The sequence below is a fragment of the Rana temporaria genome, chromosome 11, assembly GCF_905171775.1.
Source record: "Rana temporaria chromosome 11, aRanTem1.1, whole genome shotgun sequence".
In the NCBI taxonomy this organism is placed as follows: domain Eukaryota; kingdom Metazoa; phylum Chordata; class Amphibia; order Anura; family Ranidae; genus Rana; species Rana temporaria.
In genome coordinates this window covers 45,673,117-45,697,907 of record NC_053499.1, presented here as the reverse complement: position 1 = coordinate 45,697,907, position 24,791 = coordinate 45,673,117, and the positions used below count along the sequence as shown (strand labels likewise).

General features: G+C 38.8%; 1 protein-coding gene across 4 annotated transcripts in view; it reads left to right on the top strand.

Moving 5' to 3' along the window:
* Positions 1 to 21,747, top strand: part of BRSK2 (BR serine/threonine kinase 2) — a 265,934-nt gene extending 244,187 nt beyond the window's left edge. For 2 of the 4 annotated variants that reach the window (XM_040328495.1, XM_040328497.1), the window contains exons 19-20: positions 3,987 to 4,034; positions 19,566 to 21,747. In XM_040328495.1, the coding sequence (XP_040184429.1) occupies positions 3,987 to 4,034; positions 19,566 to 19,741 (224 nt within the window). In that variant the 3' untranslated portion in view covers positions 19,742 to 21,747. Of the gene's footprint in view, positions 1 to 3,986; positions 4,035 to 19,517 lie in introns of all 4 variants that reach the window. The other 2 variants (XM_040328498.1, XM_040328496.1) reach the window with 2 other exon arrangements.
* The last annotated feature ends 3,044 nt before the right edge of the window (positions 21,748 to 24,791 follow it).

Genomic DNA, 24,791 nt, shown 5'->3' with positions numbered 1-24,791 from the left:
ATCAGTCTAATCGTAGTGGGCAATAAGAATAATACCAGCATAAACAATATTTTTTTTGTATTATAACAATGGTGTAAAAAAAACATAATATGATGTAATTTAAGATGTTTTAAGCACGCAAGATTAAGACCATCAATCCATAAATAAAAACAAAACAAAAGGAAAAATAAAAATAAAAGAGAAAGATATTGTGGGCATGGGCTAAGACACTAACAACTAACATCCCATTTGTACACTCTCTGGTGCAATGAAACCATAATCATACCTAATTTTCAATGGTCTCTGATGGATATCTTAAGAGATCACTATTTAACAGCTCTATCACACAAGAAAAACATAGCATTAGAGGATGGAACATCAGAACAGCTCATGCTGTGCTCCTCTAGGCTATTATAATAGTCTATTCAAATTAAGAGATGTGGGGGCCAAGCCTGGGAAAGCTAACCACATGTCCCATACCTTTTCGAATTTTGCCGGGCAGTTTCTTTGTAAAAATAAAAGTTTTTCTCTAGATAAGGTGTCATTTATTTGCATTCTCCATTCAACCAATGTTGGTGGATATGGAGACATCCATTTTGGGGCTATAAGCTTATGGGCCTGAAAAGGACCCTAACAATAGGTGTAAAAGTGTTTTCAGGCAACTAGGATTCATCGACCATACTTAGAAGGCAGATACCAGGGTCTTCTGTCAAGTTTGCCTGAAAAACTGAATTTATAGTGGTAATAATACCTCGCCAATAAAGGTGGAGTTTGGAGTATCTTCATAACATATAAATTAAATTAACTGGGCCTCCGTTACATTTGGGGCAAAGAGGGGTATCCATGTGGTGCTATTTAAATAATTTCTCGGGAGTGCGATAAGTCCTGTGTAGGATGAAAAATTTAGTTAGCTTTTGAGTGGGAGATAAGGGAGCCATGGGCAGTGCTGACACTTCCGACTCCCACTGGGTAGTGTGCACACAACCTTAAAGTAGAACTATAGGCAAAACCTTATTTTTTCCCATTTTGGATAGAGTTAGGGATGGTTATAACCCCTATCAGATTTTTTTTCCACCATCTGTGTCCCATTGCAGAGATTTTCCTTCACTTCCTGTCCCATAACCAAACAGGAAATGAGAGGAAATCCTTGCAAATTAAATAAATTCTTTGGGGAACCCCCAGGTTAACAGAACTAGTGTCTCCATTGGAAAATTTCCCCTCTATTAAAATAAGGCAAACAGGAGAAATAAAGAAGGTACTTATTCCTAACGGGGGCACAGACAGCAATAATAACTGACAAGGGTTCTAATACGTCTCCACTCAATCCAAAACTAAAAAAAAGTTTTGCCTTTAGTTATACTAACATTTTTCAGCTCCTAGAAATTTCCCAGGTTTTCAAGAAAAATAAACTATATCATGACTTCAATTCAATTCTTATAATATTTAAAGTGATTTGAGCTTTGGGTTTTGAATTATTATAGCATTGCTTAATTCCAAAATAGATGAAGAAAATAAAAAAAATGAAAGGGTCAAACCACCCAAAATGTCTATTTTAATAGGAGGTAGACCTTGCTGGACTAGCCCCAAGTATCATATTTTATATATTGAGATATCCCTGTCATAATTTATGTTGCTGTCCACCTTAGCATTTGAGTGTTCTTGCCCACCTTTGATGGTTCCTACATTTCCTGTTGCATTCTTCATTGGAATAAGCTCAGCTGTGTTCAGATCCTAGTTGAACCAACATGAAGAAGCTGTCACCAAACTGGGCCACAGCCACGCGTATAAAAGGGGCATGTATATGTGCAGCTGTGGGGCGAGGCGTGCCTTGGCCACTTATGATTAACCCAGTATAGGTGACAGCTTCTTGGCGGGCTCACACAGGTGGGTTCAGATTAGGATCTGAGCACTCTCAAGCTCATTTTCATTCCTTAAAGGGACACTAAAGGTTCATGTTTTTTCACCTTAATGCCCGAGCCCCCGTTTTACTTACCTGAGCCCTCAAAAGTCCCGCGCTCGCCCACGACATCTTCTTCGCCGCTGAGCCTGGCCGTTGATTGGCTAGAGTGGATGGATTCAAAGCAGCGCAGCCATAGGCTCACGCTGCTGTCAATCACATCCAATGACGAGGCGCGCTGGGGTGCAGGACCGAGTGATACAGTGAGTGACAATAGCCGCCGGCTGTATCAGGGGAGAGCGCCCGCAGGAACTCCACACCATGCGAGCTCGCTCGCATGAAGGTGTTGAGTTCTTGCGGGGAGAAGCCGAGACAGCCGCCGAGGGACCCCAGAAGACCAGGTTCAGGGGCCACTCTGTGCAAAACGAGCTGCACAGTGGAGGTAAGTATAACATGTTTGTTATTTTTTATTTTTATTTCTCTTTAGTGATCCTTTAAGCTAAAAAAAATTAAATCCAGCAGGAAGAACAGTTTTGGGAACTCAAATGCAGGAAACCAATAAAGTCCTTGTGGAATAAAAAAAAAAAAGCTGTCAGATGGTTTCATTCTCCAGTATCTACTAAAGGAAGAGTATGAATTTTGGTTGTAATGACACTTTAAAATGTTCCACTTGTGTATACAGGGCCTACGGTTCACCAAAGCAGTATGGTCACAATGAGCTTAAAAACAGCAATTTAGCAATAGTGTCCCTAGAAGTTGAACATTGTTGGCAGCCATGTAATTCCAATGTAATGTGTGCATTTCCTGTGTCTAACCTTCACTGGCTGACTTGGAGACTCTAATCCATCTCACATTCTCATTATCATAACATTTAATAGTTTCTTCCTAGTATGTTATTTTATTACCCCAATGTCCCCACAAAATAGACAACATTATCGAACAGCAGACTTCCAAGAGAAAATGAACGATGTGTGGGCAGATAGTTTGAGATGATCTATTTACTAAAGGCAGCCTCTTCATTCTTTGACATGGGTTCTCCCACACCTATACACTAAATACAGCCATTTTGTGGGTTAAATGAATTTGCAGTCTGTTCTTTCACCGTGAACTATGGACAAGTTCTCAGTGAACATACAGGCTAAAATTTCTAAAGTATAATTATAAAATATTGTGCCGCGCTGTCTCCCTATTATTCTGCTAATAGCAACAGTAATAATAACGTGCCAATAGTGCAATGATGAAAAATATAATACAAAAACTAAAATGAGGTGTACAAAAAATTATTACAGTGGCATATCCCGTGACACTTGTTACACCAACAAAAATCCACACACCTCAAATACATAGAATTATATCAACAAATGCTTGTAAATATAAGTATAATAATACTGTTATATAACATATAATGACTATCAATGAAGCCACTATTATATGTTTATGCCATATAAGTTGAACTGCCCCTATATGAATAGAATATTCACAATTTGTATGCACTATAGCACTTTATGTTTCATGTTTGAGTCACTATATATTATATAACAGTATTATTAAACTTATATTTACAAGCATTTGTTGATAAAATTCTATGTATTTGAGGTGTGTCATGGGATAATAATTTTTTGTACACCTCAATTTCGTTTTAGTTTTTGTATTTTATTTTTCATCGTTGCACTATTGGCACTTTATTATTACTGCTGCTATTAGCAGAATAGTAGAGAGACAGCGCGGCACAATATTTTATATTTATATGTTAATCACATGAGGTGTGATTAGTGCCAGCAGCTACCATTTTCACGTTATATTTATTTGATTTTTAGCAGGTAGCTCTCAAGATCCTCACAGTTTGTTAAAGGTTCTAAAGTGTAAAAATTGTCCCATTGTGCACTTGAGACATGTATATTGTCATATAAGTAGGTTCCCACAAAATGGTTGCTTCCACCATGTTTAAGCTTGCACTATAATGCTACCTCAGAGCTTGCAGTAGTCACACACATACTGCAACAAGATCATATATGGTGTAATGGAAAAGTGGAAATGTGGGGGGTGTGCGTTTTGTGTGGGAATGTTTGGTTCATGTCCCCCACCCTGTTTTTCCCCTTGTGCTGTTCAGACACAAATAACTGTATGGAGTATCTCAGTGGGAAGCTCTCAAAATGTGGTAAGGACCCTCCAGCTGTGTGCTCATACCTCTGCTGCTATTGCTATCGCTCCCCCCCTTTGCTACCCACGCAGACTCCCCTGCTCATAACAATTCCTTACCTCAGATTCCCACCCTTTCCTTAAACTACACGCCAACCAATGCAGACTGATATACATCTCTTACTATACATACATATCACTACACAAGAGGGGCTTAACTTCGCTATAGGAATGTCAAAGAATTCTGTCCATATCCAGATTTCACCCATGTTTCTCAAAATTAAGGGGCTGTGTGGCTTCGTAGATACTGTAAATACAGACGATGGTTGCACAATATTACACAAGCTTGTAAACATGTTTTTTCTTCCACATACAACACGATGTAATGTTTAAACACAGTAAGAATATAGCTTCTTTAAAACAGAGAACCCGTGGATCATCAATTGACAATTTTCAGCTGAATTAATCCCTAAGTAACCATTTTTGTACCCCTTCCAAAATAGTATCTAAATTCTATGAAATCTGTTGGATGATTGGCATCTAATATGCGTAGTTTATACCTATGCCTTCATTGGTAATACACTATATTAACAAAGTATGTGGACACCTCTCCAAACTATTAAATTCTTGTGCAAGAAGTAAAGTCCATAATAAAATGGTTTCATAAGTATGTGTGGGGGAACTCAAGTGGCCTGCACAAAGCCCGGATCTCAGTCCTCTTGAACACCCTTTGAGAAGAATTGGCCCATCGATTGTAAGTCAAATGAACCTGTCCAATATCAGTATCCTGCCTCCAAAATACCCTCTAGGCTGAATTGGCATAAATTCCCACAGGCACCCTCCATAATCTTGTGGAAAGCCTTTACAGAAGAGTGGGGGTTGTTAACAATGCCAAGAAAAGGGGGGCTCTCATATTACATTTTTTAAAGCCAAAACAGTTGTTTTGTTTTGGATAGAGTGGAGAAGGGTTAACCTTTTATTTATTTTTTAATCTATGTCTCATTAGAGAAATTTACCTTTACTTTCTAAAATAATATTTTTGCAATATGAGCGATACAGTATCCACTCTTAGACAGTTGCCACAGGAACCAGTATAGCCATTGGAGGATTACCCTTGTTCTTTGACAGCTAAAACATTTAGAATTTACCCTCACTTTTAATCTCAGTGACATTTTTTCTCAGGACAATTAAAAATAAACAATTAAACAAATTTGAATTTCCCTAATAGAGACACAAAGCAATACAAACTTGACAGCGGTTCTAACTTTTAACCAATGTATCGAAATCTAAAATAAGTTTTGCCTTAAGTTACATTTTAAAGTGGTTGTAAACCTCAGACATTAAATATGAACAAAGCATATTCTTCTATAGTGTGTACTTGTCTTAATTAAAAGTACTAATGCCGCGTACACACGGTAGGAATTTAACGATGGAAAAAGTCCGATGGGAGCTTTCCATCGGATATTTCAACCGTGTGTATGACCCATCTGACTTTTTCCATCAGAATTTCCAACGGACTTTAGTTTTGCCCGGTCAAAAGTCCGACCGCGTGTATGCGGCATAAGTGTAATTTCTGTCTGCTGCTTCATTCCTCTGCCATCAGCATGAATTACTTCTGACAAATTTTCCTGACACCAAGAGAAAAACGGTGACGAGGAGGGAGCTCCAGCTGATTAACAGCCCCAGTTTTGTTCATGTGTAAAGAGGGGTGTCTCTTGCCTCCAATCAGCTCTCAGAGCTCTCCTCCCCCTCGCAGAGTGTAAATTAGGCTCTCCTCCCCCTTTTTCTGAACTCTTAGCCAAGCTTAAAAATTTAGGACTTTAAATGAATGTTTGTAGAGAAGACTGCAGATAGACAGATACAACTTGTGTAGGAGGATTTGTTTAATCTCTGTGTATCACCTGAGGATAGTCCCTTCACTGGGTATATGGAAAGGTTTACAACCACTTTAATGTCCATGAATATGGTCTGGTGCCCACAAACTTTGTCCATGTAGTGTAAGTACAGCCGTGAGTAAATGTTGCTGAACCTTAGGAAACATCAGAATTTTTTCACAAATGGTTTTATTGTGATCAGATCTGTATTTGTCAATACAATTTTACTAAACTAACAACTTTCACAAGATTTTACATTATGATATCTATGTTAAAAAATGCTTTTAATAATCAAGGTCATTGATGAAAAAAGTAGATGAACCTTGGGGAGAATGAGAGATTGACAACAATGTATTGAGAGTCAAGTATTTCAATCAATGGGTAAGGTGTTCTAGTCGACTAAGGTGTAGAATTGGCCTGCTCTGCTGTAAAAATAAAAAAATATATTTACCTGTTTATTTTTACAACATGGTTCTACTGATGTGCAGTACGGTCTGATTGAATTTTTTTTTTTAGAAGATCTCAGAAGAATTACTGAAACTCATAGGATTGGAAAGGATTACAAATGATTTTTTAAAGGTGTGAGACTCCATATATCTACGGTCAGCAAGGCAGAGTATAAATAAGGGAAATTCAGCACAATGCTGCTCTTTCTAGGAGGAGGCTGTGTACAACGTTTAGTGTGGGGGTGTGAGGTACACTTCTGAGACAGATGACAAAGAACTTTAGTGTGGCTGCTTAGAATCTGGAGGCATATCTTACACTTTAAAACACATGTATACATGACATGAGTATACAATCAGCATTAGGTTTGGAGAATACAATACACCACATTCCAGTACAAAAGCAATATACCAACTGTGAAGAATGGTGGGATGTTATGGGGCTGCTTTAGAGGCTGGATAGCTTGCAAAAACATAAGGATCAATACATTTCAATTTGTAGTATGATATTTTCTAGTAAAATGTCAGGGCCAAATCCACAAAAGGGATACGACGGCGTAACTGCTGTTACACCGTCGTATCCCTGTTCCTAACTATGGAACTGATCCACAGAATCAGTTTTCCATAGTTAGGCAGAAGATCCGGCATGTGTAACTGAATTACACTGCCGGATCTTAGGATGCAGTACCGCATCCGCCGCTGGGGGCATTTCGTGTCGAAATGCCGCCTCGGGTATGCAAATTAGCACTTACGGAGATCCATGAAGCTTTTCAGCTTCGTTTTTTCTCCGTAAGTTTTAGTTTGCATACGCAAAATTAGGGCTGCTTTTACAAGGTGTAAAGTTAGTACACCATGTAAAAGCAGACCTTTCTGTCCAGCGACGCAATTTTTTTTTAATTTTTAATTATTTTTTTCCCGCCGTATCTTTTTTTTTCCCGACACAACTTTATTGACCCGTCGCAATCCACAAAGCTCGACGTAACGTAATTTCGCGCTATGCACGTCGGGAAAATGACGTCACAAGCATGCGCAGTACGGCCGGCACGGGAGCGTGCCTAATTTAAATGGGAATCGCCCCCATTACAATAGGAACGCCTTGCGCCGGCGGAATTTAAGTTACACAGCCCAAAATTTCTAGGTAAGTGCTTTGTGGATCGGGCACTTAGGTAGAAATTTTAAGGCAGTGTAACGTAAATGGAAAAATTTACGTTAGGCACGATCTTTGTGGATTTGGCCCTCAGGTTTTGAGTTTGTGATCTGGAACTCAGAAAGTTGGATCACATAAACACAGGAGTAAATCGAAAGCAAAATGGCTCAAAAGTTAGAATACTGACTACATTCCAACTGGAATTCCATAATAATATCTGAAGGAGGCTTTCAAGCAAGTCTTCCCAAGAATACATATTTTTGATACAGGAATGTCTCCTAGATCCGGCACAGGTCTGATTAACAGATATGGAAAGTGATTGATCAAGGATGTCGTAACTAGCTGGCTAACATACTTTATCCATCGGTGACCTTGCCTTTGAAAAAAAACATTTCTTTAACATAGAGATGGTAATTTCCAATGTTTTATGATGTTTTCTAAAACTAACTTTAGAAGTTACCTTTTTTATGACTTAGATAAAGATAGGATCACATTTTAAGAGTTTTAAAAACTTCCAATGGCTTGATGGCTTTTTTTCTTATAGCTATATTTAGATTTGGATGCCTATATGTCCATTTTCTTTATTAAATGATATTATGACATTAATCGATTCCCACAATTACAGACTGAAACCAGCTGTGATGGAAAGTGGCTCAACCGCGCTCATCCTCTTCCCCTACTTGTCAGTACAGTTGCTTGCAACTTTTTGGCTTGCTTGGCTGCCATATTTTTCCAGCTTCAGCTGGTAGCACAGAAAATCTTGTATCCAAGAAACATGCAATGCCCAGCCCAGTTTTGCTGGGGTAAGACTGCTTTCTCAGCAGATGCCTAATCTAATCGGGGAACATTAAATTTAGTAGTCAGTAATTTTCTTCTTAACACATGCGGCTGTCCTATTGTGCCCACCCCTGTCTCTCTGTCTCTTCTCTCTTTCACTCTTCCTCATAAGGTTCCAGGTTTTCTTTTTGTGTCTTTTTATCATCCACTTAGTGTTCCCTTCTGTTAATGTTGCGCCTTCATTTTCATTCCCTTGTCATCTTTTTGCTTCTACATGATGACTTTAGTCTTCTCCATTTTGGTCACTCCACTGGTCATGGCTTCTAGCCCTCATTTCATTTCCTTCAAAAAACATGTCAGCAGTGAGTTCCATCACATAACACTTACATTGTCCTTACAGTTTATGTGGACACAAAGTATTACTGTTTTGGCCCAGCACTTGAAACATGAATGCGAAGATAGTCTTCCCCAAAAGGGCTCCTTGTATAAAACTGGAGGAGAGGAAAAATGGAAGTATGACGAGCAGTAGAAAAACCCATCAGAAATCTGATTGGTTGTTGTGGATAGCAATGCTCTTTCATTTTCCTCCATTTTTTATAAATGAGGCCTAATGGATAATTGAAATAAGTGTTCTTTATACTTCTGCTATGGAAGCAGCAATCTGAATCCTTCTCATGTTGCTTGTCCTGGGCAACAAAGTCATTTCATAATCACATGTTTTATCAACACATGCAAATTTCACATATTCATAAAAATTGTAGCTGGGCCTGATTATATAGTATGGCCCAGTGTTTAGGACTACAAACAAAGTGACCCGTATTTGTATAAAGTGTATCTTTTGCCTGTGTCTTTGTGCTTGCAACTGTTTTAGGCCCCGTACACACGACCGAGTTTCTCGGCAGAATTCAGCCAGAAACTCGATCGGAGCTGAATTCTGCCGAGAAACCCGGCCGTGTGTACACTTTCGGCCGAGGAAGCCGACGAGTTCCTCGTCGAGCCAAATAGAGAACATGTTCTCTATTTTCTCGTTGTTCAATGAGGAAAGTTGGCTCGCCGAGATCTTTGGCGGCTTCACACAGAACCTGACGAGCAAAACGATGAGTTTTGCCCTTCGAGTTCCTCGGTCGTGTGTACGGGGCCTTACACATTCAGTGGTTTCCAGTAAAACTCTTTATCGTCTAAACCAGGGGTCTCCAAACTACGGCCCTCCAGTTGTTCAGAAACAACAATTCCCATCATGCCTAGTCATGTCTGTGAATGTCAGAGTTTTACAATGCCTCACTGGAAGTGTAGTTCCACAACCGCTGGAGGGCCATAGTTTGGAGATCCTTGGTCTAAACTTTGCTTGCACTGCATGTAGGTTATAGATACACTTCAGCACAATAATGTGAACTGGAACAGAAAAACGATAGAGGATTTAGTCTGTTCTGTAAGTTTTGATACAACAAAGGTGGACAATTCAATTACATATCATATTCACTCTTACACATTGGCCATTTGTGACTGCAGAATTTACTGCATTCTCAAAATATCTTTGAAGTTAGTTCACCTGCAAATAACATTCCTTTATTGTTGCGTTTGGGCCATAGTTTTTATTTTAAGAACACACATGCCATCCGTATAGAAAGATGAGTTAAAACAGATGTTATAGTTTAATACTCATGAGTCCCTTCCTATCCAGATACAAAGATAATACGCAGAACAAAGCATTACACATTTATGTGTGCAACAGAAACATTACTTTGCCCTTCTACCCATATGATTTGCTGGCTTTGGAACCTTTTTGTTTTAAAGATATTAATTTGATTTCCTCACATAAGTTGGCCACATACATTACAATCTAATTGCACAAACTCATTTAGGGCTGGTTCACACAAGGCCGGTTGGGTAGGGTTGACCAATGCATTCCCAACAGACAAGGGAAAAAGTCCTGCTTTGTATAGGGATCTTCATACCAACATGCTGCAAGTTTATCACAGCGCTATACAGTGCACTGTAACATATCACAGTGCACTGCAGCAGTACATATAAATTGAGAAAAGAAAAAACTAGGCCTGCAATGCATTCCAACACTCTGCAAAGCAGTGCACAGTGTTATGTGCTATGCACTGCTGGGCGGTATGGTGTGAATCAGCCCTTACATCAACCAATATCTTTATAGCACAAGGGCTTAAATACATACAAATTGGATTGTATTTGTAGGCCATATTATAGCATAGTTTTAACTAAGTACAGAGGTAGATAGACCATCACAAGACAGTTTTATCAAAGTACAGAGATTGCACAATCAGACTGTAAAGTGTATGGCCAGGTTTACACTGCACACTTGTTACTCTACCTTTGAATCCACAAATGCCACATATCCCAGAATCCTTTGCAGGCTTGAACAAGACACACTATATAATCGGCTCCTGCTCTGCTTTCTTCACCCCATTTGCTGCTTTTTTCATTGCCAACACTCTAATGTAAGTCTTTCCTTCTCTCACGCCTCTAATCGCTTCATGTGTCCACCTGTCATTCAGCTCAATGCCTTTAAACACTACAGCATATTGCAGCTTTCTATGACAACGAAGCTGATAGATTGCTTGTAAAATGTTCCATGCACAGAATACTCTGAATGATTTGTCTTCATCTGTAACTGTCATATTGTCTCATATCTGTCTTTGGCTGTCTCTTCATATCAGTGCCTCTTGCGCAAGCAACATCTATCTCTCTTACTGCTCCTCTCCTATGTCTTCTAACCTTTCTTTTGTCCTCCTCACTTTACCATATTCCTTATGTTTTACTGAGCTGTGCTGGTGCAGCTGCTTTCTGTTTTCTAGAAGTACTTGTCGCCTGGCTATTCTGGATATGACAGCTTTATAGAATGAACCAAGATTGATCATACCAATATGGTGAAGAACCAGTGCTATTACTGCTGTGCAACCAATTCACAATACCAAACCTAATTTAAATGAATGGGACACCCATAGCAGAGAGTTTGTTTTTGTAATTTCCTTGGCGCAGGTTAGAAAATGAAAGCAAACATGAAAGCTATGAGCAACGCTGCCCAATAAGAATTTGCTCAATCTAAGTGCAAATGCTCTTATGACCTTGCACTGTGTAGGTCTCTCTCATACTCCAATAGGTATGGGTGAGGCTGCACTGGACAAACATCTTAAAAATAATAAAGCATAGATGTGGAGTCAGTATTTAAAAAAGAAAAAATTATTTCTTAAAATGGCTAGTTTATCGCCACTTCAAATAGTTCCATTCTCTGCGTTCTTCAATAGACAGCTAATAGAACCTCACAATTATCACCATACAGCTAGTGAGGGACAGTGTGATAATATTTGTGAATAGACCCTACTACATTGTATACCAGTTCAGGCTGAGACTAATGCCTTGTACACACGATCGGAATTTCCAATGGAAAAAGTTTGACAGACTTTTTCCATCGGATATTCCGATCGTGTGTAGCCCCATCAGAGTTTTTTCATCGTAAATTCCGATGAATTCCATCGGAGTTTAGATATAGAACATGTTCTATTTTTCTCAGATGAAATTCCGTCGGAATTCCGATGAGATTTGGCTGGGCAAAAGTGTGTATGCGGCATTAGGAGCTCATTTAAAACCCATCAGTATAGTCCACCCCTGCTGCTACTACTACAAAAAAAAAACTATATTAAAAATCAGTGATATGGCTGCACTGCCTCTGTAAAAAAAAAACAAAAAAAACACAAAAAAACTAAGAAAAATACATGTTTGCATGTGAATCAGAGGTATGGCCAGACTGCTGCTGTAAAAAAGAATACACATTATATTAAGAAGCAGTGGTACGATCGAGCTGCTGGGGTACAAATATCACCAAAAAGTTAATTTATTTCAGTGATTGAATTAAAAAAGTGGAACTTATATATTATATACATTCATTACACACAGAGTGATATATTTCAAGCATGCCTGTCTGCTGGTGTTGGTTCACTGTGTTTTATCAAGTCCAAAGTCAGCACAGCCCTCTACCAGGAAAATCTAGAGCACTTCATGTTTCCCTCTGCTGACCAGCTTTATAGAGATGCGGATTTCATTTTCCAGCAGGACTTGGCACCTGCCCACACTGCCAAAAGTACCAATACCTGGTTTAATGATCATGGTATCACTATGCTTGTTTGGCCATCAAATTCGCCTGACCTAATCCCCATAGAGAATCTGCGGGTATTATCAAGTGGAAGATAAGAGACATCAGACCCAACAATGCAGACGAGCTGAAGGCCAATATCAAAGCAACCTGGACTTTCATAACACCTCAGCAGTGCCACAGGCTGATCATGCCACACTGCCAACATTTCTGTATTAAAAATCCTTTTTTTATTGGTTTTATGTAATATTAAAATTTTCGGAGATAGTGAATTTTGAGTTTTTAAAAGCTGTAAGCCCTACTTATCAAAATTAAAAGAAAGAAATGTTTGAAATATATCACTCTATATATCATTCTGTGTGTAATAAATATATATATGAGTTTCACTTTTTGAATTGAATCTAAGAAATAAATTAACTTTTTCATGATATATGATAATTTTACAAGATGCATCTACATCTATATATATATATATATATATATATATATATATACATGTGTGTGTGTGTGTCTGTGTATATATATATATATTTATGTGTGTGCATATATATATATTATATAAATAAATATAAAACCAGTGGTATAAAAAACTATAAATGTGTGGTTTTCTTTTGGAGAAGCAGTGGTATGGCTGGACTGCTGCTGTAAAAAAATAAAACATTATATTAATAAGCAGAAAAAAAATGATAAAGAACAAATGGAAAAACAGCAATTAAACTAAGACCCGGTTCACACTGGGGCGACTCGTCAGGCGACGCAGCCGCCTGACAAGTCGCGTCCCATTCTAGTGAATAGAACCGTTCTAATAGGAGCGACGCAAGTCGCTCCGACTTAGAAAAAGGTTCTTGTACTACTTCGGGGGCGACTCGGGGCGACCTGCATTGACTTCTATACAGAAGTCATTTTGCAAGTCGCCTTAGATGTCGTCTTCATGGTGCCTGGCCGAGTCGCCCCCGAAGTCGTGCCGCCCCAGTGTGAACCGGCTCTAAAACTTGCTATTTAAACCCAAAAAAAAAAAAAATAGCAGTGTGCTTTACAAATGTGCTCTTCTGCTGACTTTGGGACTAAGTTCAACAGAACTGGAAAAAGTCAGGAGTAGAGCCTGGACATGAGACTTGTCAAAAGCCAACTACACAAGGTGAGCAATTGGGTGAAATATTGAATCAAACTGGCATGCAAAACACTCTAGACAACTAGAGTGTATATGTTTAATTATATTTTTACAAGCACTGGTTCATCCTACAAAAATGTCATCTCCAAGTGAATAGTAGGAAACAAATTTACATTAGCAGGAGCTTTATATACTATCTGTAATTTGTGTTTTTATGTTTATTTTCTTTATAATTTCTATTATGTAAATATCAGCACAGATAAACTAAAGATCACTGCAGATAATATTGATCAGATGACAGGACACAACTTCATGGAAACCAGAAGCTATTCCATAGCTCATTAATATGTTAATATTTAGTGTAGTTACATACAACCGTGAAAAAACTGTCTGAATTCTGAAAATTTTAAGTCCGCTAAAATGACTTCTAAACTTCATCTAACTCCTAGTTATAAATAAAGACAGCCTTGTATAACAAAAACACATGGGGCTTGATTTATCAATACTGGCTCTCAGCAAAGCAGAGCAAAACATAGTTAAGGAGACATTATTGAAAGGACTGATAACGGCCTTTTTCTGCCTCTTAGAAATAGAACTAGAACACCAGTAGAAAAACAGGTTTAAACAATCAATTTCATTTATAAATAACAATAAAACAAGCAAATGCTTTTTCTACCTGCGGGTCAGACTTACACACGATTAGGCATTTTGGCCTATTCCTGTATACAGATCTGTTCATATTTTAGTTTTTTTGTATGCTTCGATTAAGTAATCTACTTCAGATCATGCCACAGCAGGAAGAATATTAATAGTATTATTCCATCTGAACACAGTGTTCCTGATTGGAGACTGATGGGGGTCCCACATCTCTAAAAAAATCTTTATTCAATTCTCTGCAGTGCGACAAGCATCAGAAAACAACATCCAAAAGCCTAATGTCCCAAAGAAAAGGCTAAATCATGGAAAACCAAAAAACAATTTGTTCAAAATATATCAATACTGAAACATCAAAAAAAGCTTTATGCAGTATGTATATCAAAATGTAAGCTTTATAATATTTTGTATTATTATAAATTATAATTTATTTTTGTTTTGTTCTAATATAAAAACTGGGTAAAGCTTTGATTTTTCAGTAATGATATATTTAAAAAATAAATAAAAAATTCCACCCATGATCAGTTCCTTTCTTTGGGGTCTTTGTATGTTGTATATTTGAAAGTCGATCCATTATTAGACTTTGACAAAGTATAATTTTTTTATGTATACACCTTAGCCCCAAAAATCTGCTCTAGCCTTTAAATGACAACTTTTAGTGAAGTTACCTTCCCAGACACCTTCCTTATGCCGCGTACACACGATCGGTCAAACCGATGAGAACGGTCTGATGGACCGTTTTCATCGGACCAAACCAATCGTGTGTGGGCGCCATCGGTTATTTATCCATAGGTTAAAAAAAAGCAATCTTGTTTTAAATTTAACTGATGGATACCTAACCAATAGAAAAAAAACGATCGTTAGTAGGCACGACCATCGGTTAAAAATCCATGCATGCTCAGAATCAAGTCGACGCATGCTTGGAAGCATTGAACTTAGTTTTTTTCAGCACGTCGTTGTGTTTTACGTCACCGCGTTCTGACACGATCGTTTTTTTAACCGATGGTGTGTAGGCACGACTGACCATCAGTCAGCTTCATCGGTTAACTGTACACACGACCGAGGAACTCATCGTAAATGAAACATCATTTTCCTCGACGAGTTCCTTGTCAGGCTTGTGGAGAAACTTGACAAGACTATTTTGCGTACACACTGTCAAGACAAAATCTCCTCGTTCTCAAACGCGGTGACGTACAACACATACAACGGCAGGGGAAGTTCGATTCCACTGGCACAACCCTTGGGGCTGCTTTTGCTAATCTCATGTTACTGCGTGTTAAGTAAAGGTTTGGTAAGAGATGATTTGTTACAACGTGACAAATGTGCTATCTCCATTACAAACGCTACTTTTACCGAAGGTGCGCTCCCACCTCATACTTTATTCTGAGCATGCGCGGGTTTCTTAGCATACACATGAACGTGTTTCTCGTCGAAAACCAGCCCGATGAGGAACACGACGAGGAAATTGAGACTCCCGTTGAGGAAAAAGAGAACTTTTTTTCTCGTCGAGTTCCTCGACAGTTTTCTCGATGAAAAACATAAACACGACCGTTTTCCTCTGCAAAAAAGCTCTGCCACCAAGTTTCTTGATGGATTCTGTCAAGGAAAACAGTCGTGTGTACGAGGCCTGATAAATTGATGGACGTGTGAACACATGCGAATTAAGAGGACCCAGGGGAAAACTTAAAGGACAACTTTACTAAACCTAAAATTATCCTGAAATGTCCTCTGAAATTCTGGTATGAAGAGAAGGTATTCAAAATGATTATTTTCATATAAAGCAGAACATGGAAAGCCCACCCCTGAACTGATTAAGTAATGCCAATTACCTTTTTTCAAGATGTCATTACCCTAAAGGGTTCATACACTAGTTTTCCTGAATGACCTTTTTTTTTTTTTTAAAGGTACATTTTCCTGAATGACCTTGATTGTTTAAACCATCTATTTAATAAAGATATAGTAATGAAAAATGTTGGGATTGTTGCTTGTTGAGTAAGACATTTTTTTTTCATTACCCTAATTTAGATCTTAGAAGCCATCCAAGCAGCAATCCAAACTTTTTCTTACATCTGTATACAGTAATACGACATGAATTGATTAAAAAGTAATTATTTGCAACAGTAATAATTTAAAAATAAAATTAATTACAAAATCGAAATATATTAAAAAGCTACAAAATGTTATATAATGGTAGTTTAGTAAAACTGAACCCTAGGCAACCAGCTAAACATAGTTAAAACTACATATCTGTGAACTCTTACCTCCCAAATGATTAGTCATTTTGTTCAGCCATTCTTAGGATATAGACACCCATGTCATGTCAGTGACAATAGTTTTCCCCATTGTAGTTCAGTAATACCCTTTGCTAACTGAACAATGACCATCATGGTGGAATTATCACTCTTCTCACTCCATTTACTTTAGTGTTAAACTGACTGGGCACTGCAACACAACCTCCATCTCATCCAAGTTAAGTTCCACTGTGCTGGAATTTAAAATCAGCTAATATAAAAAAAAAACGGATTAATTTTATATATATATATATACACACACACGCGCACAGTATCTCACAAAAGTGAGTACACCCCTCATATTTTTGTAAATATTTTATTATATCTTTTCATGTGACAACACTGAAGAAATTACACTTTGCTACAATGTAAAGTAGTGAGTGTACAGCTTGTATAACAGGGTAAATTTGCTGTCCCCTCAAAATAACTCAACACACAGCCATTAATGTCTTAACTGCTGGCAACAAAAGTGAGTACACCCCCAAGTGAAAATGTCCCAATTGGTGCCAAGGTGTTAATATTTTGTGTGGTCACCATTATTTTCCAGCACTGCCTTAACATTTTTGGGAATAGAGTTCATCAGAGCTTCATAGGTTGTTGTTCTCTTCCACTCCTCCATGACGACATCACGGAGCTGGTAGATGTTGGAGACCTTGCGCTCCTCCACCTTCTATTTGAGGATGCCCCACAGATGCTCAATAGGGTTTAGGTCTAGAGACATGCTTGGCCAATCCATCACCTTTACCCTCAGCTTCTTTAGCAAGGCAGTGGTCATCTTGAAGGTATGTTTGGAGTCGTTATGTTGGAATATTGCCCTGTGGCCCAATCTCTGAAGGGAGAGGATCATGCTCTGCTTCAGTATGTCACAGTACATGTTGACATTCATGGTTCCCTCAATGAACTGAAGCTTCCCAGTGCCGGCAGCACTCATGCACTCATACACTCCCACCACCATGCTTGACTGTAGGCAAGACACACTTGTCTTTGAACGCCTCACCTAGTTGCCGCCACACACGCTTGATACCATCTGAACAAAATAAGTTTATGTTGGTCTCATCAGACCACAGGACATGGTTCCAGTAATCCATGTCCTTAGTCTGCTTGTCTTTACAAAACTGTGGGCTTTCTTGTGCATCCTCTTTAGAAGAGGCTTCCTTCTGGGATGACAGCCATGCAGCCCAAGTTGATGCAGTGAACAGCATATGGTCTGAGCACTGATAGGCTTACCCCCCAACCCTTCAAGCAATGCTGGCAGTACTTATACGTCCATTTCTCAAAGACAACCTCTGGATATGATGCTGAGCACGTGCACTAAACTTTTTTGTTTTTTTGGAACCTGTCCTATAAAACAGCCGTATAGTCTTGGCCACCATGCTGCAGCTCAGTTTCAGGGTATTGGCAATCTTATAGGCTAGGCCATCTTTTTGTAGAGAAACAGATCCTCAGAGAGTTCTTCGCCATGAGGTGCCATGTTGAACATCCAGTGAACAGAATGAGAGAGTGAGCACGATAACACCAAATTTAACACACCTGCTCCCCATTCACACCTAAGACCTTGTAACACTAATACGTCACATGACACCAGGGAGGGAAAATCGCTACTTGGGCCCTATTTGGACATTTTCACTTAGGGGTGTACTCACTTTTGTTGCCAGCGGTTTAGACTTTAATGGCTGTGTGTTGAGTTATTTTGAGGGGACAACAAATGTACACTGTTGTTATACAAGCTGTACACTCACTACAGTACATTGTAGCAAAGTGTCATTTCTTCAGTGTTGTCACATGAAAAGGTATAATCAAATATGTGAGGGGTGTACTCATCTTTTTGAGATACTGTGTGTGTATATATATATATCATCATTTAACAAAAAACTAAATTAAATAGCAGCCTCTCTGGTAACAAAAATAAATACAATTAAATAGCAGTACCTGCTCAGTTCTAAAAAAAAAAGTAAATCATTTCCTAATTACAGTCACCATTTTCAATGCTGTAAATAAAGTAGGACAATTCAGCTGTTATATAAAGACTTATGAAATAAAAATGTTAATGGAATATTCCCAAAGCAATAATGTTAGTAAAATACTCTTCTGTGAGCGTTAATGGTTATTTATTTTGAAAGTGAATAACTTATTTAAAATTGATTATATAGAATTAAACCTATACTTGTCAGGCTAGTCTTAAAAGATGTAGCTCCCTCCCTATACATTATTATGTTCTAATGTACAGTAAAACCTTGGTTTGTGAGCATAATTCGTTCCAGAAACATGCTTGTAATCCAAAGCACTTGTAAATCAAAGCATTTTTTTACAGGGCATAAAAGAGAAGAGAGGCGCCTCTAAGTGTGGCAATAAGTTGCTAAATGTTGTACCTTCATTAAATGTAACCATATTGCTACACTTAGAGGCTCCTCTCTTCTTTTTTTATACTCAGTTGTGACATGACGTTAATCTTATATCAAGACATCGCTTGTATATCAAGGCAAAATGTATTAAAACATTTTGCTTGTCTTGCAAAACGCTCTCAAACCAAGTTACTCTCAAACCAAGGTTTTACTGTACATTCACATCTAAAATATGACCACTATTTACTATTGTGCTGCCTTTCAACTTACTATATTTTATAGAGCAGAATATTATGTTCCCTTACCTTTTTTGCTTACACCAATCCAGTATTTAAATTATTTTAATTTATTTTAATTTGCTTGCTCCTCGTCACTCTTGCTCGCACCACTTCCTCTGCATCTCACCCACCCCTCACACAATTTCTTCTTCATCCCTTCTGTAAAGTGCACCTGTCATTACATGGAGGCAGCCATGGTCCTGAAAAAGAAACCTGTTCAATTTTTCAGAATCTGGTGACATCATTAGGAATGCAATCAAGGAACCCAGCGAAAAGCAAGGATGTCACATTGAAAAGAATGGCTGCTTTCATTTAAGTGATGGGCATACTTTAATTCTCCCCAACTCTCTTCCATTCTGTCTTTCTTCCTTTCTCTCTCTCTCTCTCTCTCTCTCTCTCTCTCTCTCTCTGCCTGTCTCTTACCCTTCCCCTCCTCTCTCCCTTCCCTGTTTTTCTCTCTATCTCTAGGCCGCCCAATCAGTAACTTCTTTGACGTACTTAAACAACTTTTTTCAGACGAGAAGAATGGTCACGCTTCTCCCGCCCCTGGGCCCCACAGCAAGCAGCGTTCGACTGATAATAAGGAACAGGGGCCCCTGGGAGCCAGCGGGAAGGAAAAAAGCAGGAAAACCAGCCCCGTCATCACTCAGGAGACCCCTGTCACTGCTTCTCCTAGCAAACAGGGCACATAACAGAGGAATATTCCTGCTGTGACCTCAAGATGTCACTAAAGCCCAATGATACCACAGGGAGTATGCCCTGCAATATACTCAGTGAACACAAGATGGCAGTGTCACAGAGTGATACGATAGGATTTTGGCCTGTAAAATACACTCTTGTGACATTTTTTTTTTTTTGTGCTGGTTGAACATACCCAACATAACCCATTAAGGACTTTCAGAAAAACAAAAAAAACATGGAGAACTTTTACTGTCACAGTTCAGTGGTTTACAGGTGGTAGTAGTATTATAGTGACAGGAAGGTGCGATTTTCCTATGTATGTCTTCAGAAAACATGTACGCTAGAAATCTGTAGCTTTTCCAACAATTGAGGAGCTACAGATCTCAGCATGATTATTTGTTATGGAACATATTTCAGCAATGACATTGATCACTGGGACTGTATTTCCATCGCCATTTCAAAATCAACAGATAATTGATGAACATACAATGAGGTGCAATTGTCTTGATAATTATTTATCTCACAGCCTTGGGATGAGACCATCACCTTGTCAATTGCAAATCATTTTTTGTACCATCATCTCCATTTTGGAGCCAAATGCACAAATAAGCTCTGAGATTTGGGTTCTCGTTCACCCTCCATGTCATGCCAGATTGTAGATATTACCACACTATGAATTATGGATTTATCTTACATATACATATATATATATATTTATTCTGCCATGTAAATACATATATACGTGTGTATATATTCTTGCACACCCTTGTACCTGCAGTATTAGTACTAAAGATAGAAGTGCATCATTTGATAGCCGGAATACTGAATGTTTATGTATATAAAGCTATAAATATGTATATAGAGAGCTCGGAGCACAATCGTTATTGGATGCTGCCTGCTTGGTTCCAGCTTCCTAAACTAATGGTTCTCCTTTCCTGTTCTATATGTTTGTTTGCCATTTCACCTCTCTAATACATCTTCTTATGACCTCACTTCTGTTTTTCTTCCCTTTTTTTCTTTTATCACATGGTTTTTTATATTGCCTCTTTTTATTTGCACTCTTTCTCTCTCTTTCTCGCATGTGTCTTCTCCCTCACTTTGCCCCCCCAGGAATTATCCCAAAAAGCTAACCAGCCGCCCTTCTTCTTTCCTTGTCTGCCTGGCCAGAAGATGACCCTGACTCCACCCTGCGCCTGCCACCCAGTATGGAGCCTGCAGCAGGGACATCTCTCTCTCCGAGATGGGAAATAAAGCACACAGGAGTTGGGTTACCATCAAATAATAGTACAGCTGACAATGATGTTGGGAGTTTACATTGGTCCTTGCGGGACATTGCAAGACATAACAGTTGTTATTAGCTTAATGATAACCCTACTCCTGAAATCCTGCTTAGCTGCACCACCCAAGAATCGTAGACCCGTACTTGAATGCCTAGGGTTGTGTGTAGCTTCCTGGGCAGGAAAGAGTTCCATAGAAATATATTAAGGGTTTTTAATGCTGAATGTATTTAAGGGGTTAAATATGTTTACACACAAACACACGCATACAGCACACACACTACAGACTGCTACATGAAGAGAGGGTTGAAAAGAGGAGCTGCGTTCTGTACTGAACCCCTATTTAGGGCAGTGCCCTATTATTCGGCTCTTGGGGGGTTGGAATGATTTCTGAGGGATGTACACAGGGTGGGTAGGAGGGGGTTGGCATGTCCTGTTGCATAATGTGAAATATCGGGGCTATTTTTATAAGGTTTGTAAGTTCGGGGGTTGGGTGTTAATCCTTTGTGTTTAAATTATTAACTGCTAACTGCAAGATTGGCCTGTGGATCAGTGTTGTGCACGGTGGGTAGAGACACAAGAGTGCCCAGCAGCACAAGTGCATTGCGCCAGTGTTTACATATGTTCTTGCCTGTATATATAGAAGCACACAGCGCTCTGCAGAGTGCCTAAATGTCAGAGCTAAAAAATAATGCCCCCAAATGTGGATAAAGAAAGCAAAAAATAAGGCAAAAAAAAAGATGGAGGCTGGATAGTTTCGAGTTCTCACAATACTTTTATAATACAATCAGCCATATTGCAAGAAAAAGATGGAGACTAGATGGTTCAGAGTTCTCACAATATCATTGATAAAAGCAGCCATATTGAAAGAAAAAGACGGAGACTAGATGGTTTGGATTTCTCACAATACCGTTGATAAAAGCAGCCATTTTGCGAGGTAAATCACCTTTCAAGGTTAAAGTTTGACTTCTATGATGTGTCTTCGGTTGTTTTACCATACCATTCTTTACAGTCACTAATGTGCATTACCACACAGTTCTACAGTGTGATCGAACATTCTGTTCCTGATTTTCTTCGCCCCCGAATAAAGAAGAAATGAGATAAGAATATAAAGTAATGGGAAAAAGCTGTGCTTCTCCTATAACCGTGCCACCTTTTGGCCTGGTCTGATTTAGCCTTCCATAAATCCATGCCATTTCCAAGATTTTGGTGCGCAACTTCCCCTTCCCAGTTCATCCTCCTAATGTGTTCACAGTTAAGATTAAGAATATACCACAAACGCAGGCACAAAATATCTGCAATTAGGAGATCACATTTATTGTGATTTTACAAGCTAGATTATTATTAGTGTTGGCAAAATTTAAATGTAATGACTGCCTCCAAGCATTGAACACATTACAAAGATCATTGACAAGACGAAGATCGTTTTAAAATACTGATCATTTTATGACAAACGTCCTTGATGTACATTTTACAAATCAAATTTGTTGATGGCTACAAATAGAAATTGCATTAAAGTAAATGATTACATTCCATATTAAATTTTAACCGTAAATGTAGACATGAATTGACTTATACATCATGGATTTTGTGCATGTTCATGTTCCTTTTAAGTTATTCCAGAAAGTATACACAACCAGCATTTCTGGAGGTCTAGTTCACTCATTCATACATTTTAGGCCCTGTAAACACGATCGGACAAAACCGATGAAAACGGACTGAATTTCAGTTTCATCGGTCCAAACCGACCGTGTGTGGACCCCATCGGTCAGTTATCCTTCAGTCCAAAAATTTAGAACTTGCTTTAAAATTCAACCGATGGACACCTAACCGATAGGTCAAAACCGATGGTTAGTACGCAAAAGCATCGGTTCAAAACCCGCGCATGCTCAGAATCAAGTCGACGCATGCTTGGAAGCATTGAACTTCATTTTTCTCTGCACGTCGTTGTGTTTTACGTCACCGCATTGGACTCGATCGGTTTTTGAACTGATAGTGTGTAGGCACATCAGACCATCAGTCTGCTACATCGGATGGACCGACCGTGTGTACGCGGCCTTAAAGTTTTTTTGAGGCTGGTCTTGTTTAACAATACTCACTTTTCCTACTCTAGCCTACACGTGGGATGGCAATAGCAGAACCACTGAAGCCCTGTACACACGATCGTACCTTTGTCTGACCAAACTCACATCTGAATTCCGACGGAACTCCATCGGAGTAAAAGAGAACATGTTCTCTATCTAAACTCTGAATTCCTCGGAAAAAAAGTTCGATGGGGCATACACACGGTCGGAATTTCCGATGGAAAAAGTAAGTCGGACCTTTTCCATCGAAAATTCTGATCGTGTGTACAGGGCTTTACTGTTTAGTGACTGATAACCTTTTAGTTCAGAGCTGAAGCAGCATTTCCCACATTTCAGTTTTAGCTGTACATACCTCCCAGGATGTTCAAAACCTGAGTATTTGGATTTGCAGCCTAATCAGAATGCACTAGAATTAAAATCTTTCATAGTAGGTGAGGTTGAAAAAAGACACATCAATGCCAACCTATGTACCCTTTCTTTTGAGTAAACCACCCTTTCTTATTTTTGATAGAACCCTTAAATTGATATAAAAGTTCTGATTGCCTTACCATAGTATAACAATTATCTAAACATGGTATGTGGTCAAATGTATGCGTAACCCTTCAAAATGATTGCGTGCACATGTTTTAACCACAGCCATTGTTAAATCACATAACCATGCAAGGTTATAGTTAATGCTACAGCATTCAAAGTCATTTTAGATGATTCCTTGCTTCCAGCCTTGTGGCAACAGTTTGGCAAAGTCCCTTCTTTGTTTCAGTATGACTGTGCCCCTGTGCACATCATCAGATCCATAGAGACATGGCTTGAAGAGTTTGGGTTGACCTACACAAAGTTTAAATCTCATCACCTTTGGGTTGAATTGGAACACTGACTGGGAGCCTGGTCTTCTCATCCAATATCAGTACCAGGCGTCAAAAATACTCTTTAGCTGATTGACGACAAATTCCTATAGACAGACTCCAAAACAGGTGTCATTGGCAGGTGTCCACAAGCATTTGGCCATATAGTGTAAAGAATAAATGACTCTCTACCTTGATTCCCAAGTTGATAGGCCTGGATATGGATAGTGGAAGAATAGTCTGAAGCTGGAACACTGTTGCCAAAACAACTACCGATACTCCATCTACAAATGAGGGTAGAAGTCAATAACCTATCTTCCCATAACCTTCAGGGCTCTGCAAAGTGCATGTATGTACTAAAAATTCTGCAATGCTTGAAGAGGTACTGTATACAAAAGCATGCCATAGTCTGCGAGTTGTATGCGTACCACACTGCACTCACTGTCCTCTTGGCGTCTGTACGTGGCACAACGTTCCACAGGCCTTTCGCACAGTGCGTGGTGTGAAAGTCTCTGTTATTTATAAATACAATATAAATATATATATTTAAGCTATTAGCTGTACAAGGATCAAGTTTGAGATGAATGATTTCGTTGGTATGTAAATAAACAGTTTTACTGAGCATATGTCCTGTGAATGGGAGACAGCACAATACATATTTATGGTTCAGCAGGAGAAAACACATCTTACCGCCATCTAAATGCAACTTAAGGTTCTTCATGAAAAACAAGGCCTCAGTCTCTTTATCCTCCTAACTCCTTCCCTGTTCTCTCTTGTCCCCATGGTTTTAAATTCCATCCCATTTGTTGTATATACGTCTGAAGCAAATGACGATCAGAGGGTATTATGTACTGGTGC